Consider the following 18,087-nt stretch of genomic DNA (forward strand, 5'->3'; position numbering starts at 1 on the left):
CATCAGTTACCCTCAACCTGGTTTAGCTGGCCTGCCAAAACAGTTTATTGGGGTGTGGCCATTGTGCATGCTACAGCTTTTGGAAACCACAGGTGAGAGATGGGTGAAAGATGGACATCAAATGTGGATGAACAGCCCTGAAAAGGGCTCAGCAAGCCCTCACACCAGAGTCTTGCTTAAACACCCGATACACCCCTTCAGTAGTCCTAAGCATCAAGTGAAAAGTGATATGATTCAATGGAAATATTTAATTTGGATCCCGTTAGAGTTGATATTTACAAGCCTCCTTGGAAAAGTCTTTCAGCTTTAAGTCTATCCAAGACTTGCTGTCAAAGGTGATACTATGACAATTCTGAAGCAGGTTTGTTTCTTCAGATTGAAGTCAGAGGAAAGGCAAAAAGAAAGAGATTAGTATTCAATAGGGCTTTTAAAATCTCGTTAAAATCCTGAAATTAGGAAGAAGAGCCTACAAGATTTTATTTATAAATTACACTGACTTTAACCTAGCCTATCAGACACACTTTTTGGTATTTAATATGTCCTGATTATGGCTCACAATTGTCCTAGTTGTTTTTTCATATATCATACAGACATGAAAATTATTGGTTCATGTGACAATTCTACCAGTATTTGTGTGTTTCTTCTTTACAACTCATAAGGAAAAAAACTAAATATATTTTGTTTTCAACTTTAAATTAAGGGTTATGTGAGTCCTCAGGAAATGAATATGTTATGATATTTCCAACAAAGCCTGAGATATTTTACATGCTGCTATGTATGTGCAAAGAGCCATGACTTCTAAATAGTGGAGAGAATTTTAATTTGATGCTGCAAACCTGGGTAAGGGGTAAATTTGGTGGCAGATCTTCTTGGGGGAGAAATGCTTGTAACTCCAGGCACTCTTGGAGAGAGGTATATAAAAAGACTTTGGAAACTGTACACACAAAGGAGATGCCAGCTCTTCAACACATTGCTGATTTCCGATTTGTCTCCCTAGAGACTTTGAGACTTTCCCTTAGGATTGGGGGCCTCTCTCTTGGTTTAAGCTGAGATCTATCTATCTCCCAAATGAGCTCATTCCCTCATGTATTTTCTGGGATATATGCTAACAGATATAATTTCTATTTGCTTTATGCTAACGATATAATTTCTACTTGCTCTTGTGTTAGTTTTGTTGCAAGTAATTGACTCTTCATGATCCTATTTGGGGTTTTTTTGTTTTTTTTTGGCAAAGATACTGGAGTGGTTTGCCATTTCCTTGTCTAGCTCATTTTACAGATAAGCAAACTGAGATCTAAAGGAGTTAAGTGACTTGCAAAGGTCACAAAGCAGTGTCTGAGGCCAGATTTGAACTCAAGTCTTCCTGATTCCAGGCCCAGTGCTCTATCCACTGCACCACTTAGCTTGCCATGTATGTATGTATACATATACATTTTCTAGAAAATAAATCCACATTTCTCTCTATATATGTATGTATGCATACATTTTAGAAAATAAATCCACATTTTTGTATATGTGTATCTATGTACATATATACAAAAATGTGGATTTATTTCCTAAAACATGCATAAAAGCATACATTTTAGGCCTTTATCTTTCCATTCCTCTACTTGCAACAAAACCAACACAAGAGCCAACAAAGACATTTCTCTGGCTTAAGAAAACCTCAGAGGTCAGAAGGAGAAATTTTTAACACCAGGGTAGAGACCTGTCTGGAACCCATACACATGGTGGCAACAACAGAAGCCACAGTAACAGCTTCGGGACCTCTCATCCCAGAGATGGTAAGAGGTCAGAAAGAGATTATGGCGACCCTTTGCTGGCGCTGGGTACAGCTGGCACTGATTGGCACTCTATTGCCCATATGCGGTTCTAGGCCATAGTTTGAGGGCGGAGAGAAGCACTGATGGTTGGTCACAAGGGAGCAGGGGCCCACGTCACAGTTCCAGGGACAAGAGCAGCACTAGTGCTTGTGGCTGCAGAAGACAAGGGGCCCTTCTTGGGTAAACACCAGAGTACAGGCCAGGAGAGCATTGAACATCTCTCTCCCAGGACTACACCATCTTGGAAGCATCAAAAACTTGCAAACCCTCAGAACTAGCTCTGAAAACAGTAGCACAAAAAATCCTGAAGCTTGGGACAGTGCCTCCCTATTCCCAAGTGAGTAGAACTCAACTTTAACATAAAGTTCAAAGTCAAGAAATAGGCTAGGAAAATGACCAAACAACAAAAAAATGAATCTGACATAAAAGCTACCACTGTGACAAGCAAGATCAAAAAATAAACTCAGAAGACAGAAATATGAAAACAACTACAAACAAAGCCTCAAAGAATGCTAATTGGACCCAAGCCCAACAAGAATTCCTGGAGGAATTAAAGAAAAAGACAAAAGTGGTAGAAGAAAAAACAGGAAAAGAAATGAAGCAAGAAAATTATGAAAAGAGAATTAACAGCTTGGGAAAAGAGGCACAAAAATACTGAGGAAAGTAAGAACTTAAAAACCAGAATTGACCTAATGGCAAAAGAGACACAAAAATTCACTGAAGCAAAGACCTTCTTAAAAAGTAGAATTGGCCAAATGGAAACAGAGGTACACAAATTCACTGAAGAGAATAATTTCTTTAAAATTAGAATTGGGCAAGTAGAAGCTAATGACCATGAGATATCAAGAAACAATAAAACACAGTCAAAAGAATGAAAAAAAAAGAAAATGTGAACTATCTCATCAGAAAAAACAACTGACCTGGAAATAGATTAAGGAGAAAGAATTTTAAAATTACTACCTGAAAACCATGATAAAAAAAGCCCAGATATCATATTTCAAGAAATAATCAAGGAAAACTTCCCTAGTATCTTAGATCCAGAGGGCAAAATAGAAATTGAAAGAATCCTCTAATCACTTTGTGAAAGAGATCGCAAAATGAAGATGCCAATGAATATCGTAGCCAAATTCCAGAGCTCCTAAGTCAGAGAGAAAATACTTCAAGCAGCCAGAAAGAAACAATTCAAATATTAAGAATCATAGTCAGAATCACACAAGATTTAGCAGTTTCCATGTTAAAGGACCAACGGGCTTGGAATATGATATTCCAGAGGGCAAAGGAGCTAGGATTACAACCAAGGATCACCTACCCAGCCAAATTGAGGATAATCCTTCAGGGGAAAAAACTGATATTTAATGAAATAGGAGACTTTCAAGCATTCCTGATGAAAAAACCAGAGCTAAATAGAAAATTTGACATTCAAATACAAGACTATAGAAGCATAAAAAGGTAAACATGAAAGAGTAATCATAACAGACTCAATAAAGTTAAACTGTTTACATTCTTATATGAGAAGATGATGCATGTAATTCCTAAGAACTTTATCATTATCAGAGCAGTTAAAAGGAGTTTAAATAGACAGAGGACATGTGTAGGAGTTGATTATGTTGGAATGATCTCCAAGAGAAATGAAGCCATGAGAAAGAGGGATACACTGGAAGACGGGGGAAAGGAGAGGTAGAGAATGGGGAAATTTTTCTCATATAAAAGAGGTGCATGAGAAAGAACTTTTATAGTGGAGGGGAAATTGGTGGGGGTAGGTGGCAGGCAATGTTTGAACCTCAGTCACATTGGAATTGATTCAAAGAGGGAAACACCCACACCCCCCCACACCCACCCACACCCACACACACACACACAAACACACACGCACATTCAGTTGTATGTAGAAATGTAATTTACCCAATAGGGAAATGGGGGGGGGGAAGAGATAAGGGAAGATGGGGAGAATGATTAAAGGAAGGATAGATTAAGAGAGGCAGTGGTTAGAAGCCACACAGACTTTTGAGAAGGGAAAGAATTAAAAGAGAGAGAGAAGAAGAAACAAGAAAATGGGATGGAAGGAAATACATAGTAATCATAACTGTGAAAGTGAAAGGGGCAAGATCACCCATTAAATGGAAGCAGATAGCATAATGGATTAGAAACTGGAATCCAACCATATATTGTTTACAAGAGATATACTTGAAACAGAAAGACATACAGAGTTAAAATAAAGGGCTGGAATAGAATCTAATATGCTTCAGTTGAAGTAAAAGTAAAAAAGCAAGGGTAGTAATCATGATTTTAGACAAAGCAAAAATAAACCTAATTAAAGGGATAATCAAGGAAACTACATTTTGCCAAAAGGTACCATAGACAATGGATTAATATAAAAAAATTTTATAGCAAGTTTCTCTGAGAAAGGCCTCATTTCTCAAATACATAATGAGTATAGTACTGAGTCAAATTTATAAAAAGAAGAGCCATTCCCCAATTGATAAATGGTCAAAGGATATAAACAGGAAGTTTTCAGAAAAAGAAATCAAAGCTATCTATAGTTACATAAAAAATGCTCTAAATCACTGTTGATTAGAGAAAAGCCAATTAAAACAACTCTAAGGTACTACCTCATACCTATCAGAAATGACAAAAACTGGAGGGTATGAGAGAAAAACTAGAACCCTAATGAACTGTTGGTGGAGTAGTGAACTGGACCAACCATTCTGGAGAACAATTTGGAACTAGGTCCAAAGGGTTATAAAATTGTGCATACCCTTTTACCCAGCAATACCACTACTGGGTCTCTATCCTGAAAAGATCAAAGAAAAACGAAAGGGACCTACATGTATAGGAATATTTGTAGCAGCTCATTTTGTGGTGGCAAGGAATTGGAAATAGAGAGGATGCTCATCAATTAGGCAATGGCTGAACAAATTGTGGCATATGATTGTGATGAAGTACTATTGTGCTGTGTGAAATGACAAGGGGGGGTGGTTTCAGAAAAAAAAACATAGCAAGACCTATATGAATTGATGCAAAGTGAAGTGTGAAGAACTGGGAGATCATTGTGCACAGTAACAGCAATGTTGTCATGATGATCAACTGTGAAAAACTTGGAGGATTTCATTAATACAATGATCCAAGGCAATTTCAAAGGACTTGGAATAAAAACATGCTATCCATAGAGAGAACTGATGAACTCTGAGTGCAAATTGAAGTGTAATTTTCTCATTTTCTTTATTTTTCTTGTTTTTTAAAAAAAATATGGCAAATATAGAAATATGTTTTGCATGATTTCACATTTGGATTGATATCATATTACTTGCCTTCTCAGTAGGTGGCAGAGGGGTGAGAAGGAGGGAGAAAAAATGGAACTCAAAATTTAAAAAGTGCTAAAAATAAATAAATGATAAAAATTTAAAATATTTTTAAAAAAAGAAAAACGAAAGGAAAATTTTTTGTTTTCTTTATTTAGCTGGAGACAAATCTTATTCAAAACCGTGTAGGGACCTATTGATCTGTCTAGTCATACTTACAGCTATAAAACAAACAAAATGTAACAAAGAGATATACAAATCAGTAAAATTCATATCTGTAGAAAACATGTTCTGATTACCCATGGAGAAAATACATAAATTCTTCCTTCTCTCTTGCCTATTACTCCTGTTCCAAGAATCGCACAGCATCTTCCACATCATTAACTCACTTTTACACAAGTCCAGGCAAGAATGAATAAAGAAATAAAACTGTCCTTAATATAGTAAGGCCTCCTCAGGTATGACTACCAATTTTCCAATATGTGCATTATTTCAGAAAGACTGACTTGGAATATATTTCTTCAAGAGCAATTGCTTTTGATCCCAAATCATCCAGAAAATCTTCAGGTAGGTCACTTTCTGTCAAGGTAAGTGAGCTAAGGGATTCAGCTGCTTCACATTCTCCCTCATCCATGGAAACGTGAGGCTGGTAAGTAATGTTACCTTCCAGGGTGTTAACATCGTAGAGCTTCTAGAAGAAAGAAATAAGACACAGGTCAGACACAAACCTCCCACTAAAGCCTCAACTTTTTAATCATTTTAATTAAAATACTATTATTGATAGGTGTCAAGTCTCCAGGCTCTAGGAAAATTTCTACTTCTACGCCCACCTGGCAATGAGGGAAAGTATAGTATATAAAGTATCAGATTCAGGAAGACTCAGGCCTGAATCATCCCTCAGACATTTATTAGCTTTGCGATCCCAAACAAGTCATTTTGCCTCCCTGGGACTCAGTTTCCTCATCTACATATAGTGCCTTCCATCTAAGATGACCTTCCCTTTGTATTGTGTCTATCTTGTATGTATGTAGTTATCTGTATGTTGTCCCCCTCATTGGAATATGAGACCTTTGGGACTATCTTTCCTTTTTCTCTATCTACAATATTTAACACAGTGCTTGGCCCGTAGTAAGTGTTTAATAAATGCTTCTTGACTGCCTGTTCTATCTGTCTTTGAGCTAACATTTCTCTGATGTAATCAATACATATTTTGTTTCTGTATGCTTAGTAAATTCATACCCTTGTTTTCAGGGAAGACTTATGAGAATATAAATGGTTGGGTACAATCTGCCAAGACACCAAACTGATAATTCCACCCACCTCCAAAAAAAAAATCCAGGTTTATAAGACTTTTGTAATATGTGTAAAGGAAGTACTTGTGCAGGCATTTCTCTGAACAGTTGGGGGAAAGCGAAGAGAATACAAGCAAAGATAACGCAGACAAGTGTGGATTTGATGATTCCATTGACAAGATACTATAACTGTAGTACTGGGTAGATTTGACATAGCTTTCTCTTTTTGTCATGTCCTGGGAAAGAACTGGGAAAGAATTTTGAATGTTAAGTTGGCAGTATTTAAATTGTAAATCTTGAAATTGTAAAGTGAACAGTTCTTAGAACTGATTATTGAGTGAAGAAAGAAGTTTTAAATAGTAGAGTATGAGCTTGCAAAAAGTAATTCTAGTCTTTCTGATAGCAGTTGAAGCCTTGAGGATTTAGAAAAAGCCTCTCTTATCACTGACAATCTAATCTTGGAGTCTTGTATCACTAGCTTTGATGTTTATTGCGTAAATAAAAAGAAAAACAAAGGAAATAGGGGTTGTAGAAACTAATGAGGCAGTGATATGTGGTAGAACAGGAAGTAAAAGAGGAAAGGGAAGATGGTTGATAATATTGACAGCATGAGCAATTGAGAAGCACCATCAAGCCCTCTGGGGTTAGAGAGGGATATGCAAAGGCTTTGAAAAACACAGAAATATTGAGGACAGCTGCTGTGTGGATAAAAATGGTAATCCCATCAGAGACAAAGGAAGAAATGGTCTTACTACAGAACAACTCAATGCTGCTAACACTTACTGGGTGCCTATTAAATGAAAGGGGTTATGCCAGGCCTTGAGGATATGAAAATCAAGGCAGCCATAATTCATTACAGAAATAATGGATTCTGGGCCAGAAGAACTGGACTGGAAACCCCTGCCTTTGCTATTCAGCAACAGTCTCAGTCCTGGAGGCAGGACTCAGCTTCAGTCTCCTTATGAGGCAGCTGATGACACAGCTGACAGAGTACTGGACCCGTAGTCAGGAAGAACTGAGTTCATATCCCAAACCCACAATTTATTAGCTGCGTGACCCTGGGCAAGTCACTTAACCTCTGTTTGCTTCATTTTCCTCAACTATAAAGTAGGAATAATAATAGAACCTATCTCCCAGGGTTATTGTAAGGATCAAATGAAATAATATTTGTAAAAAAAAATTACTTAGCACAATGCAGGCACATAGTAGGCACTAAATAATGTTTATTCCCTTCCCTTCTCCCTTCTCCTCACCTTAGCTTTATAGCTAAGATAACGTTCCCTACTTCACAGTGTTGGTGGAGGGATTGAGTGAGATGAAATGTGCACCTCAAAACCCTTGAAGCAGTATCTGATGCTATTGTTTTGTTTTAGACACTGTTGTTTTCCCTTGCTTGAAGAATTATTTCTATAATGACCATTGCGTAAAAAAATGTATGTATTTAAACTTAGGGGAAAGTTCAGCTGCCTGGATGAATGTCAGCAGCCCCAAGCCATGGGACCCAAAGGTAAGGAAGGGATATCACTGACCAAGGGATGAGGAGGGAGATCCCAGGGATCCCAGCTCCCACTCAAATTTTGTTGGGGACTCATCTCCAGTGTATGTGCGAGGGTGCCTCCCCTGCCAATTCATGAGAAGCTGACTGTAGTAGTACTTCCTCTATCATATCGGTGCTCAAATGACTTGATACTTATACTATTACAACTTTGCCTGACCTAGGTTCCAACACTTAGGATTTAGAACTGAAATTGCTTTTCTTTAACCAAAGCAGATAGGTAGCACGATAGAGCTCTGTTCTTGGATTAAGGAAGACCTGAGCTCAAATCCCACCTCAGATACTTACTAGCTCTGTGTCCCTGGGCAAGTCACTTAACCAATGTCTCAGTTTCCTCAGCTATAAAAAAGGGATAATAATAGCATGTACCTCATAGGATTCTTATGAGGATCAACATCAAACAAAATAATATATGTAAAGTACTTAGCAAAATTTAAAGTGATAGACAAATGCTTTTTCTTCTTCTTCTTCTTCTTATTACATGAGCTGCAACAATGGATTGCTTCTGATTATAGCACCTCCTTTCCCAGCTCAGGTACTGCAAGATATGACCTATAACCTGGGTATTATTTGATAATATATTTCAATAGGAAACATCCTCTTTCATTTAGGGTAGCAAGCTCGTTCTATTCTTTGTATTTGTAACCCCAGCACCTGGTATAAGGCCTGGCACACAATGGGTGCTTAATAAATGCTTGCTTGGTTGAATATGTAGTTGGCAGCATGACTATGTTAAAGTAGATCTTATCACTTGCCTGTGGTTTTCTGCCTCCCTAACAGAATGGAGCACTTGCCCCACTAAAACAGGCTATCAGGTCAACAGACAACCTTTCAATGATTTTGGCTGTTAGCTAATTCCATGTCAAAAGTGGGTGAATAAGGAGACAGGCAAGGAAGGGGCACAACGAGTACATATGATGATTGAGCCAGTATCCTTGCCTGTCTTGTTAAGCCAACATGAAAATCAGACAAGCCATGTCTCTTGAAATCCCCTCCATTTCTGGAAAGAAATGGAATAGGATGAGATCGCTCAAGGAGATCAGGACTCCTAAGACTGGAGGAATGCTTAGATCTACTGTCCCAACTGGTTACATCTATCTATAGAGCACTGCGAGGTCTGGGTCTGCAGCCCTTGGGGACCAGTGCTCTGGGAGAAATCGGTGACCCTTATTATGAGGGACAGATTAAAGAGATTTTACATATTTAGGGAATGCTGTATGGGAGTGATGCTGAATCCTCCCAAATGCAGATCTGGGTTGAATAGCCTTAAGCTGGGATTTTCTGACTTGACCTAAAATATAAATATGTCATTTGGCACTTGGGAAATCTTTGCCCTGATCTCAGAAGATGAGATGTTCTGAATTTTGAGTAATATAAACAGGCCTCAAATAAATAAAAGATTTGAGTGGACATGAAGCTTTGAAAAGATGACACCCAGGGTAAGAAATGCTGATTTGTGAGAGTTCAACTGGAAAGTCAGGCGATGGAATAATTTCCAACTGAAGGCCAGAAGGTGTGGGTCAACTGGTCAACTGATGCCCTCACCACTACGTGAACCTAATGCAACTTCTCTCTGGTAATAGAGTGTATGATACAAGAGTACTCCAAGACAATCTAAAAACAGATAACAGCCACTAGGGCTAGTTCAGGTGTCTACCCAAGAAAAGCAGACAAGCCTAAGCCTTCCCTATTTATACAAAGACAGGGAATCTCCCATAAAAAGCCAACAGAGATCCAGGTCTAGGAGAAGGAAATAAAGGAAATTGTAGAGTGATGACCTCTACAAGTAAAGGCAATTTTCTTGTGTAACCTGGGCTTCTTGGTGCACACCCAATTCTCCTAACATGGAGACACCCTTGAGCAGCCTTTTGAGCCCACCCAGTTTGCCTAACATCCCCTACCACCTTGGTGAGGGTAGCCTCTTTAAAGGCTTAAAGACACAGCTTCCTGTGTCCTGGCCTTGAAGCTAGGATGGAAGTGAAGTGGTACAGCCACTGACAACTCAGCCAGGATGCCTGAGATGTGAGCTCAAGTGGGGTCTTGGACTTGGAACTGGGACTATATGGGAAATGAGCTAAGCTATGAACCGAATCCTCTTACCCTCTCCAGATTGTGTGTGTCAGGGTAAAGGGGGACAGGATTTTGAATTTGTATATTTGTGATTATACTTTTTGAAGTAAATATTTCTGTGTAAAAGCTCTTCTGACTATTAATGGATAAAGAAAGGGATCTGAGGTGTAGGGGCTCTACAACCCCTACAATTGAGGGAACACTATCAGTGAGGGTTAGATCCATTTGCAGAGAATCTAGACACCCCCAGCACCCTTAACGGTACTGAAGAACCCTAGAGAAGGTTAAAATACAGCACACTTCAGGCAAAGGGGATCAGAGTAGTTGTATTATGCTTGTAAAGGTAATTTGTAAAGGTGATGACCAAATAGGGCCTAATAGATTGTCCTAAGGAGCTTAAAAATGCCTTCCACAGGGGCAGCTAGGTGGCTCAGTGGACAGAGCACCAGCCCTGGAGTCAGGAGGAACTGAGTTCAAATTCAGCTTCAGACCAGACACTTGACACTTACTACCTGTGTGACCCTGGGCTTGTCACTTAACCCCAACTGCCTAAAATAACAATAATAATAATAATAATAATAATAATAATAATAATAATAATAATAATAATGCCTTCCACAAGAGGAATGGGACCATACAGCAGTCAACATCTTAGAATTTGTCTAAGCCCTCCCAAAAGACTTGATAAACAACAGGTTCCCCATCTTCCGACTCTAATATCTGGAAGAAGCCTGGTCTTAGGTTAGATGATCACCTTGGTGTACACTCGGGAAGCTGGGCCCCCCTATAGACACACTGGCGAGGGGAGACAGGGTTGAAGTATTGAAAAACAGATGTGTTACTTGTTCTTATATTTATATGGTTTTATGCATATTGTTTGTGCTAGTGAATGGCCTGTATAAGAAATGTCAAAAATCAACCTCAGTGGCTAATCTTATACTGCCACCTTGACCTACTACGGATGTCAAGACTACTGTGATAGGCATTATTATATATGTTATAGTTTGGAGACCATCACAGGACACTTTAGGATATTAGCACCCAGGTGATTAATGATGTGATTAATGAACATTTTATGGGAATGATGGGTGCCATATATGTTATTTCTCTTGAATTTTATCTTGTAGCAACAATTGGTTTCAATAATGTAAATATGTACATATATATATGTATACACACACATCTGAGTATATAACATTACATATCATGTATGTAATTTTCATACTCTAGTGTGCTTTTTTCAGATATCTTGTAACATTGTATTAGTACAACATTATGATTTATATGCCCACATGGCTATCCACTCAAAAAAAAGGTAAAATTCATCTTTTCGATAGGTTTAGGAATCAGTACATATGCTGGATATAGGTTCTTTGGGATTAGCCTAAGGCCATCCAACTCAGGATTAGGGAACTCTTGGATACTAGCCAATTGCCACTTAAACAAGTAGACTACTTGAGACTGTCTGTAGGACACTTCTGTCTCTATTAAAAGACTATTAAGATTATTCAAAGGGTGCTCAGAGAAAGAGGAAAAGGTCCTTTATGTAAAGCAATATTTATAGCAAACAACTGGAAACTGAGGAATGTCCACTAATTAAGCAATGGTAAACAAGTTATGGTGTATGGATTTAAGGGAATACTATTATACTAGAAGAAATTAGGAAATAAGTGATTTCAAAGACTCATGGAAAAACCTGTATGAAATGATGCAGAAGGAAATGGGGTGAGGAGGCAGGAGTACGAAAAAATAGATTTTTGTTCATTAAAAATGTAATTTAACTTTTAAAATAAAAATAAAAGGAGTGCTGAACAAAGTAGAAAAAATGCTGTCCTTATCTTGACCTTTGGCTTAGAAGGCATTGGATTTGACAGTCAGACAAGCTTGCTATGCATAACAGAATCCAAAACCCTAGGATTCAGGAGCTGCATGGATGATTGGGTTTGGATACTTGTGTATGTTCTTTTAGTATCATCTCTGTTAGAGGAGTCAACCCTTGTGGTAAGGACGCCAAATAGTTTCTTTCCCCAAACCCTGAAAAAACATGGACACATAGACCAAAGAAGAAACTTTGCATCTCTACACATTTTGCCTAATTGAGGCAGGGGGATGGTGAATAGGATGATAGAATTAAGAGTTAAAAGGGAACTTAGAGAATGTACAGCCTGATCCTCATTTTTTGAGATAAGACAACTCAAATCTTAAAATGTCAAGTGACATAGCCAAGGTCACACAAATAGTAAATAAGATGATTGGGATTGAAACTTCAGTTTTCTGAGTCCAAATATTGCACACTTTGCAATATATTATGTTTCCCTTTCAGAATGAAGCTTTATAGTTCCCACTATTTGAGGAAGCACACAATTAAGAATTTAAATCTATTTCATTCAATTTCTCTATTTCCTCCCCCAGAATATATTTCTCTCTAATCAGAAATTTTCCATTTTTCTTTGTGCAGAATTCATAATGCAGTCACCTATGCTGGCCAAGATTTAACCAGATAAGCCTGTTTTGCTGGATTTTAAAAAAATTGTTCTTATTTAACAAGTACCTATGAACTATAGCTATGAGCCAAGTGCATGACAAATTGAAAACTTAAAGTTAAAAAAATTAAACAAAAACAGATTCTAAATATGATCTGAAGGCAGAGTCAAGATGGAGGAGTAGAGGGAGCCTTACTGCCAAACTGCCAACATTTCCTTCCAAACAATTTTAAAATAGCACTAAAAATAAAATTCTGGAGCAGAATATTCAACAAGAGGTCAGGGTAAGACATTTTTCCAGCCTAATGCAACTTAGAAGATTAGAAAAAGAGGTCTATGACAGTGGAGTGGGGGTTGGCTCACAGCACAGGCATAAGCAACACCAGGCCTTGGAGGAGGGCTGCTTCAGCAGCAGCAGTAACTTGGGGAGCTCTCAGTCCAGAGATGGCAAGGGCATTGAACAAATGATCAGAAAGAGATTACATAGGCTCTCTGTGCAGGTATTGGGTATAGGACCAGGTACTGCTCGACAACTCCATTACACATTGCCTAGTTCCAAGTTGCAGTTCTAGGGTGGAGAGACAGAGCAGAGGCTGTACTTCCTGGTGGTAGTTCCACAGTAAAGAGAGGAGTGCTAGCATTTGTGGTAGCAAGGGAACAGGCACCTTTACTGGGTAAGGACCAGAACACATTCCAGGACAGCAGTGACCACACCTCTCCCTGGATCATACCACCTTGAAAGCACAGAAAACTTACAAACCCCCAGAACTAGCTATGAAAACAGCAGGGCTTAAAAAACCTTAAGTTTAGGACAGTGACCTTCTCTCAACCCCTTACCACCCTCCAGGTGAACAAAGCCCAACTCTAACTTAAAGTTCAAAGTCAAGAAATAGACTTGGAAAATGAGCAAACAACAACAAAAGAACCTGGTGACGAGGAAGCTCAAGACATAAGCTTAGAAGAAAACAATGATATAAAAATGTCTAAAGGTAAAACCTCAAAGAAAAATGCAGATTGGATACAAGCCCAATGAAAATTCCTAGAAGACCTAAAGAAAAAGATATTTTTAAAAAGACAAAAAGTTATTTAAAAAAATCAACAAGAAAAGGAGAAGAAAAGTTGGGAAAAGAAATTAGAGCAATGCAAGAAAATTATGAAAAGAGAATTAACAGCTTAGCAAAAAAGTAACAAAAAATACTGGAGAATAAACCCTTAAAAAGCAAAATTGGCCAAATGGAAAAAGAGGTGGTTATTCAGTGATTTTGTTGTGTTCAACTCTTCATGACCCCATAGAATGTAACATGTCAGGCCCTTCTTTCCTCCACCATCTTTCAAAGTCTATCCAAATTCATGTTCATTGTTTCCATAAGACTATTTATCCATCTCATCCTTTGCCATCCCCTTTTCCTTTTGCCTTCAATCTTTCCCAACATCAGGGTCTTTCCAATGAGTCCCATTTTCTCATTATGTGGCCAAAATAGTTAAGCTTCAGCTTCGGTATTTGACTTTCTAGAGAACAGAATGAATTAATTTCTTTAAGTATTGACTGATTTGATCTCCTTGCTGTCCACGGGACTCTCAAAAGACCTTCTCCAGCACCACAATTTAAAAGCATTGAGTCTATAGCACTCAGCTTTTCTTACAGTCCAACTCACACAGCTACTGGAAAAAAACTATAGCTTTGACTATATGGACCTTTGTTGGCAAGATGATATCTCTGTTTTATTAGTATGCTTTTTTAGCGTATTAGTATAGCTTTTTTTTTTTCAAGAAGAAAGTATCTGTTAATTTCATGGCTGAAGTCGCTATCTGTAGTGATCTTTGAGCCCAAGAATATAAAATCTAATACTACTTCCATTTCTCCTCCCTCTATTTGCCAGGAAGTGATGGGACCAGTTGCCAAGATCTGGGTTTTTGGGGGGTTTTTTTATGTGAGGCTTCAAGCTAGATTTTGCACTCTTCTCTTTCACCTTTGTCAAGAAGCTTCTTAAATTCTTCACTTTCTACTATCAGACTGGCATTGTCTGCATATCTGAGTTCATTTATATTTTTCCTGGTAACTTTAATTCTGGCTTTTGATTCATCCAACCTGGCATTTCATATGAAATGCATATAAGTTAAATAAATAAGGTGACAATATACAGCCTTATTGTATTCCTTTTCCAATCTTAAACCCATCACCTGTTCCATGTTGTTATAACTGTTGCTTTTTTACCTACATATAGATTTCTCAGGAAATACTCCTCAGCTATACTCCCATCTCTTTGAGGACTTGCCACATTCTGTTGCAATCCACACAGTCAAAGGCTTTGGTGGAGTCAATGGAGCAGAAGTAGATATTTTTTCTGCAATTCTCTTGTTTTTTCCAAATCCAGTGAATGTGACAATTTGGTCTCTGGTTCCTTTACCTCTTCAAAAACCAGCCTACTCTTCTGGTAATTCTCAGTTCACATATTGCTAAAGTCTACCTTGCAGAATCTTATGCATAAGCTTGCTGGCATGTGAAATGAGTGCAATTATTCAGTAGTTTGAACATTCCTTGGCATTGCCCTTCTTTAAAATTGGGATATAAGCTGATATTTACCAATTCAGTGGCCACTATTGAGTTTTCCAAATTTGCTGGCATATTGAGTGCAGCAAGCTCGTTAAAGAAACTAATTTCTTAAAAATTAGAATTGGGCAAGTGGAACCTAATGAATGTACAAGACACCAAGAAAAAATAAAACAAAGTAAAAAGAAAAAGAAAGAAAATGTGGTGAAATATCTCATTGTATAAAAAAACTTATCTGGAAAATACTACAAAGGAAAATATAGTGATATTTCACAAAGGTCATGTACTAGGGCCAGGTGGGGTTTACATCAGGAATGAAAGGCTGGTTCAATATTAGGAAAACTATAAGCAAGATTGACTATATCAATAACAAAAAATATATGATTATATCAATAGATGCTGAAAAGGCTTTTGACAAAATATAATACTCATTCCTATTAAAAACACTAGAAAGCATAGGAATTAATGGAACTTTTCTTAAAATGGCAAGTAGTATCTAAAACCAAGAGCAAGCATTATCTGTAAAGGGTGTCAATCAGAAGTCTTCCCAATAAGAATAGGAGTGAATAAAGGTTGTTCATTATCACTATTTTTATACAACATTGTTCTAGAAATGCTAGCTATAGCAATAAGACACAAAAGAGAAACTGAAGGAATAAGAATAGGCAATGAGGAAAGTATCACTCTTTGTAGATAATATGATGGTATACTTGAAGAACCCTAGACAATCAACTAGAAAACTAGTTAAAACAATTAACAACTTCAGTGAAGTTTCAGGATATAAGATAAGCCCACATAGATCATTGGAATTTCTATATATGGCCAACAAATTGAGGAGATACCCATCAGCTGGAGAATGGCTGAATAAGTTGTGGTGTATAATCAAGATGGAATACTATTGTGCTGTAAGAAATGATTAGCAGAGTGGTTTCAGAAAAACCTGGGAAAAAGTTATATGAACTAATGCAAAGTGACATGAGCAGAACCAGAAGAACACTGTATATACAAGCAACATCATAAGGAAAATCAACATTGAAAGACTTGGCTACTCTGATTAATACAATGTTCTACAACAATTCCAAAGGATTCATGATAAAATGTGTTATCCACATCCATAAAAAGAACTGATGAACTCTGAGTGAAGACTTAAGTTTTTTTTTCACTTTATTTTTCTTGCTTTCCTTTTTTGCAATATGGCTAATATGGAAATGTTTTGCATGACATTGCTCACCTTCTCAAGGACAGTGGGGGAGGGGCTACAGAGAGGGAATTTGGAACTCAAAATTTTTAAATGAATATTTAAAAAATAATAACAAAAGAAATGTTTAAAAAGATTCTAAAAAAAAATCATAAAAATTTAGATTGAGTGCAATAACCAGTCTTGGGTCCAAAGAACAGATGATGAAACAATAGTCTACTCTTTTTTAGAGAGAGCTAGAGGGGCGCGATGGTGTGGATTGTTGTATATACAGTTAGATAGGTCAGCTTGTCTTACTTAACTATTATAAAGAAGAATTCAGATGGGAAGAAGTATACTGGGAAATGATTGCAATATAAAAAGAGAAAACTTAAAAAGAAATTAAAAACAAACAAAAAATTCCCATTCTTACTTGAGTTAGTATCTCTGCCACTTTTTCTTCCATCCTTTCCAGTTGGTTTTTAGTATACAAGCTGCTTACATCATTTGGATAGTACTGTAACATAAAGAAGTCCAAGTTGTTGAAACACTGATGTGTATTACTAGATTAGTATAACCTATGTTTATACCTACCATTTCTGCCCTAGAGCCACCATACTAACAACCCAGGCAGGAAATCACACCAGCTCTGAATCTCGTATGTTTGTCATCATTCCCCATGGAGCTGAAATAGCCTTCAAAGCTAGCTTATAGATGTTACTCTGACTCTGACTTGTAGTGTTTCCCACCATGCATCATGTGATCTAAACACACTGGACATTTGTTGTACTCTTAGCAGTGCTTTTGCTTACAGTGTTACCTTTAGCTGGAATGACTTTCTTCCCTCTTTTCTCCAACCTTTAAAGTCTAACCCAAAACACCCATAAAAGTTCTACTCTATCTAGTCTTCTCTGAATCCTAACTGACAGCAACTTCCCCCTTAAGAGCTCATATGAGACTCTGTATCTCCCTAAAGAATTTATCGTTCGATATTATTTATTTATCACTTATTTATTATTAATATTGTTATTATTATTAGCGTTATCACCCTCCAAGACTTTCAGTTTCATTTCATCAGAAGCCACGTCTTTTCTAAATTTTGTATTTCTCTTGGAGCGAAGTAAAGCACTCTGAACACAGGAGATCTTTAATAAATAACCAAATGAATAAGAAATAAATGGTGGAGAGGACAGGCTAGAAGGGGGGACCACCCAGAATCTCTAACTGCTACATTCTTTAATGCATGTGTAATGAAGAAAGCTTGCTGGCTTACCAGAGATTTAGAAATAATTAAGAGCAGAAATAAATAGCCTACCATAATGCAAAGTGTGATATGTATGAAAGAACAATGGACCAGGTATTGAGACTTAGGTTCCAGTCTCTGTTCTGCTGCTAAATTTCTATATGACTTGGGGCAAGTCACTTCTCTCTGAAGCTTTGTTTCTTCATCAGTAAAATAAAGGGGCTGAATTACCAGTGGCATTTGTGGCAGGGATTGAGGGGCCAGCATAAGATCACGAGACACTTACTTTCTCTTTGCTGGGCCACTACCTACTGAAGGATCTTCCATTGCTATGCTGTTCCTGCATAGTCCCACTCCACCATCACCAATATACTAGTATCAAACCAAGACTGCTCATGACCCACCTACATCAGGGACCAAAATCAAGATCAGGATGATGGCTGCATGTTCTGGAGTCAGAGTATCACAAGGTCACTGTATTCCTCCCTGACATCTCACCCCTAATTTTGTTCTGGGTGCTGGAATTCCAGATGAAAGCCCTAGTCCTTTGGTTCTTTATTTCTACATCTTACACTTAATATAACTCATATTCTG

General features: G+C 37.7%; 1 protein-coding gene across 4 annotated transcripts in view; it reads right to left on the reverse strand.

Moving 5' to 3' along the window:
- Positions 1-5,286: 5,286 nt before the first annotated feature.
- Positions 5,287-18,087, reverse strand: part of CDH26 (cadherin 26) — a 54,965-nt gene continuing 42,164 nt past the window's right edge. For all 4 annotated transcript variants that reach the window (XM_027851222.1, XM_027851212.1, XM_027851204.1 and 1 more), the window contains exons 15-16: positions 16,684-16,767; positions 5,287-5,813 (exon numbers count right to left, since the gene is read on the reverse strand). In XM_027851222.1, the coding sequence (XP_027707023.1) occupies positions 5,610-5,813; positions 16,684-16,767 (288 nt within the window). In that variant the 3' untranslated portion in view covers positions 5,287-5,609. The remainder of the gene's footprint in view (positions 5,814-16,683; positions 16,768-18,087) is intronic.

This window comes from Vombatus ursinus, unplaced genomic scaffold (assembly GCF_900497805.2).
Source record: "Vombatus ursinus unplaced genomic scaffold, bare-nosed wombat genome assembly UNPS02000580.1, whole genome shotgun sequence".
NCBI classification, from domain to species: Eukaryota; Metazoa; Chordata; class Mammalia; order Diprotodontia; family Vombatidae; genus Vombatus; species Vombatus ursinus.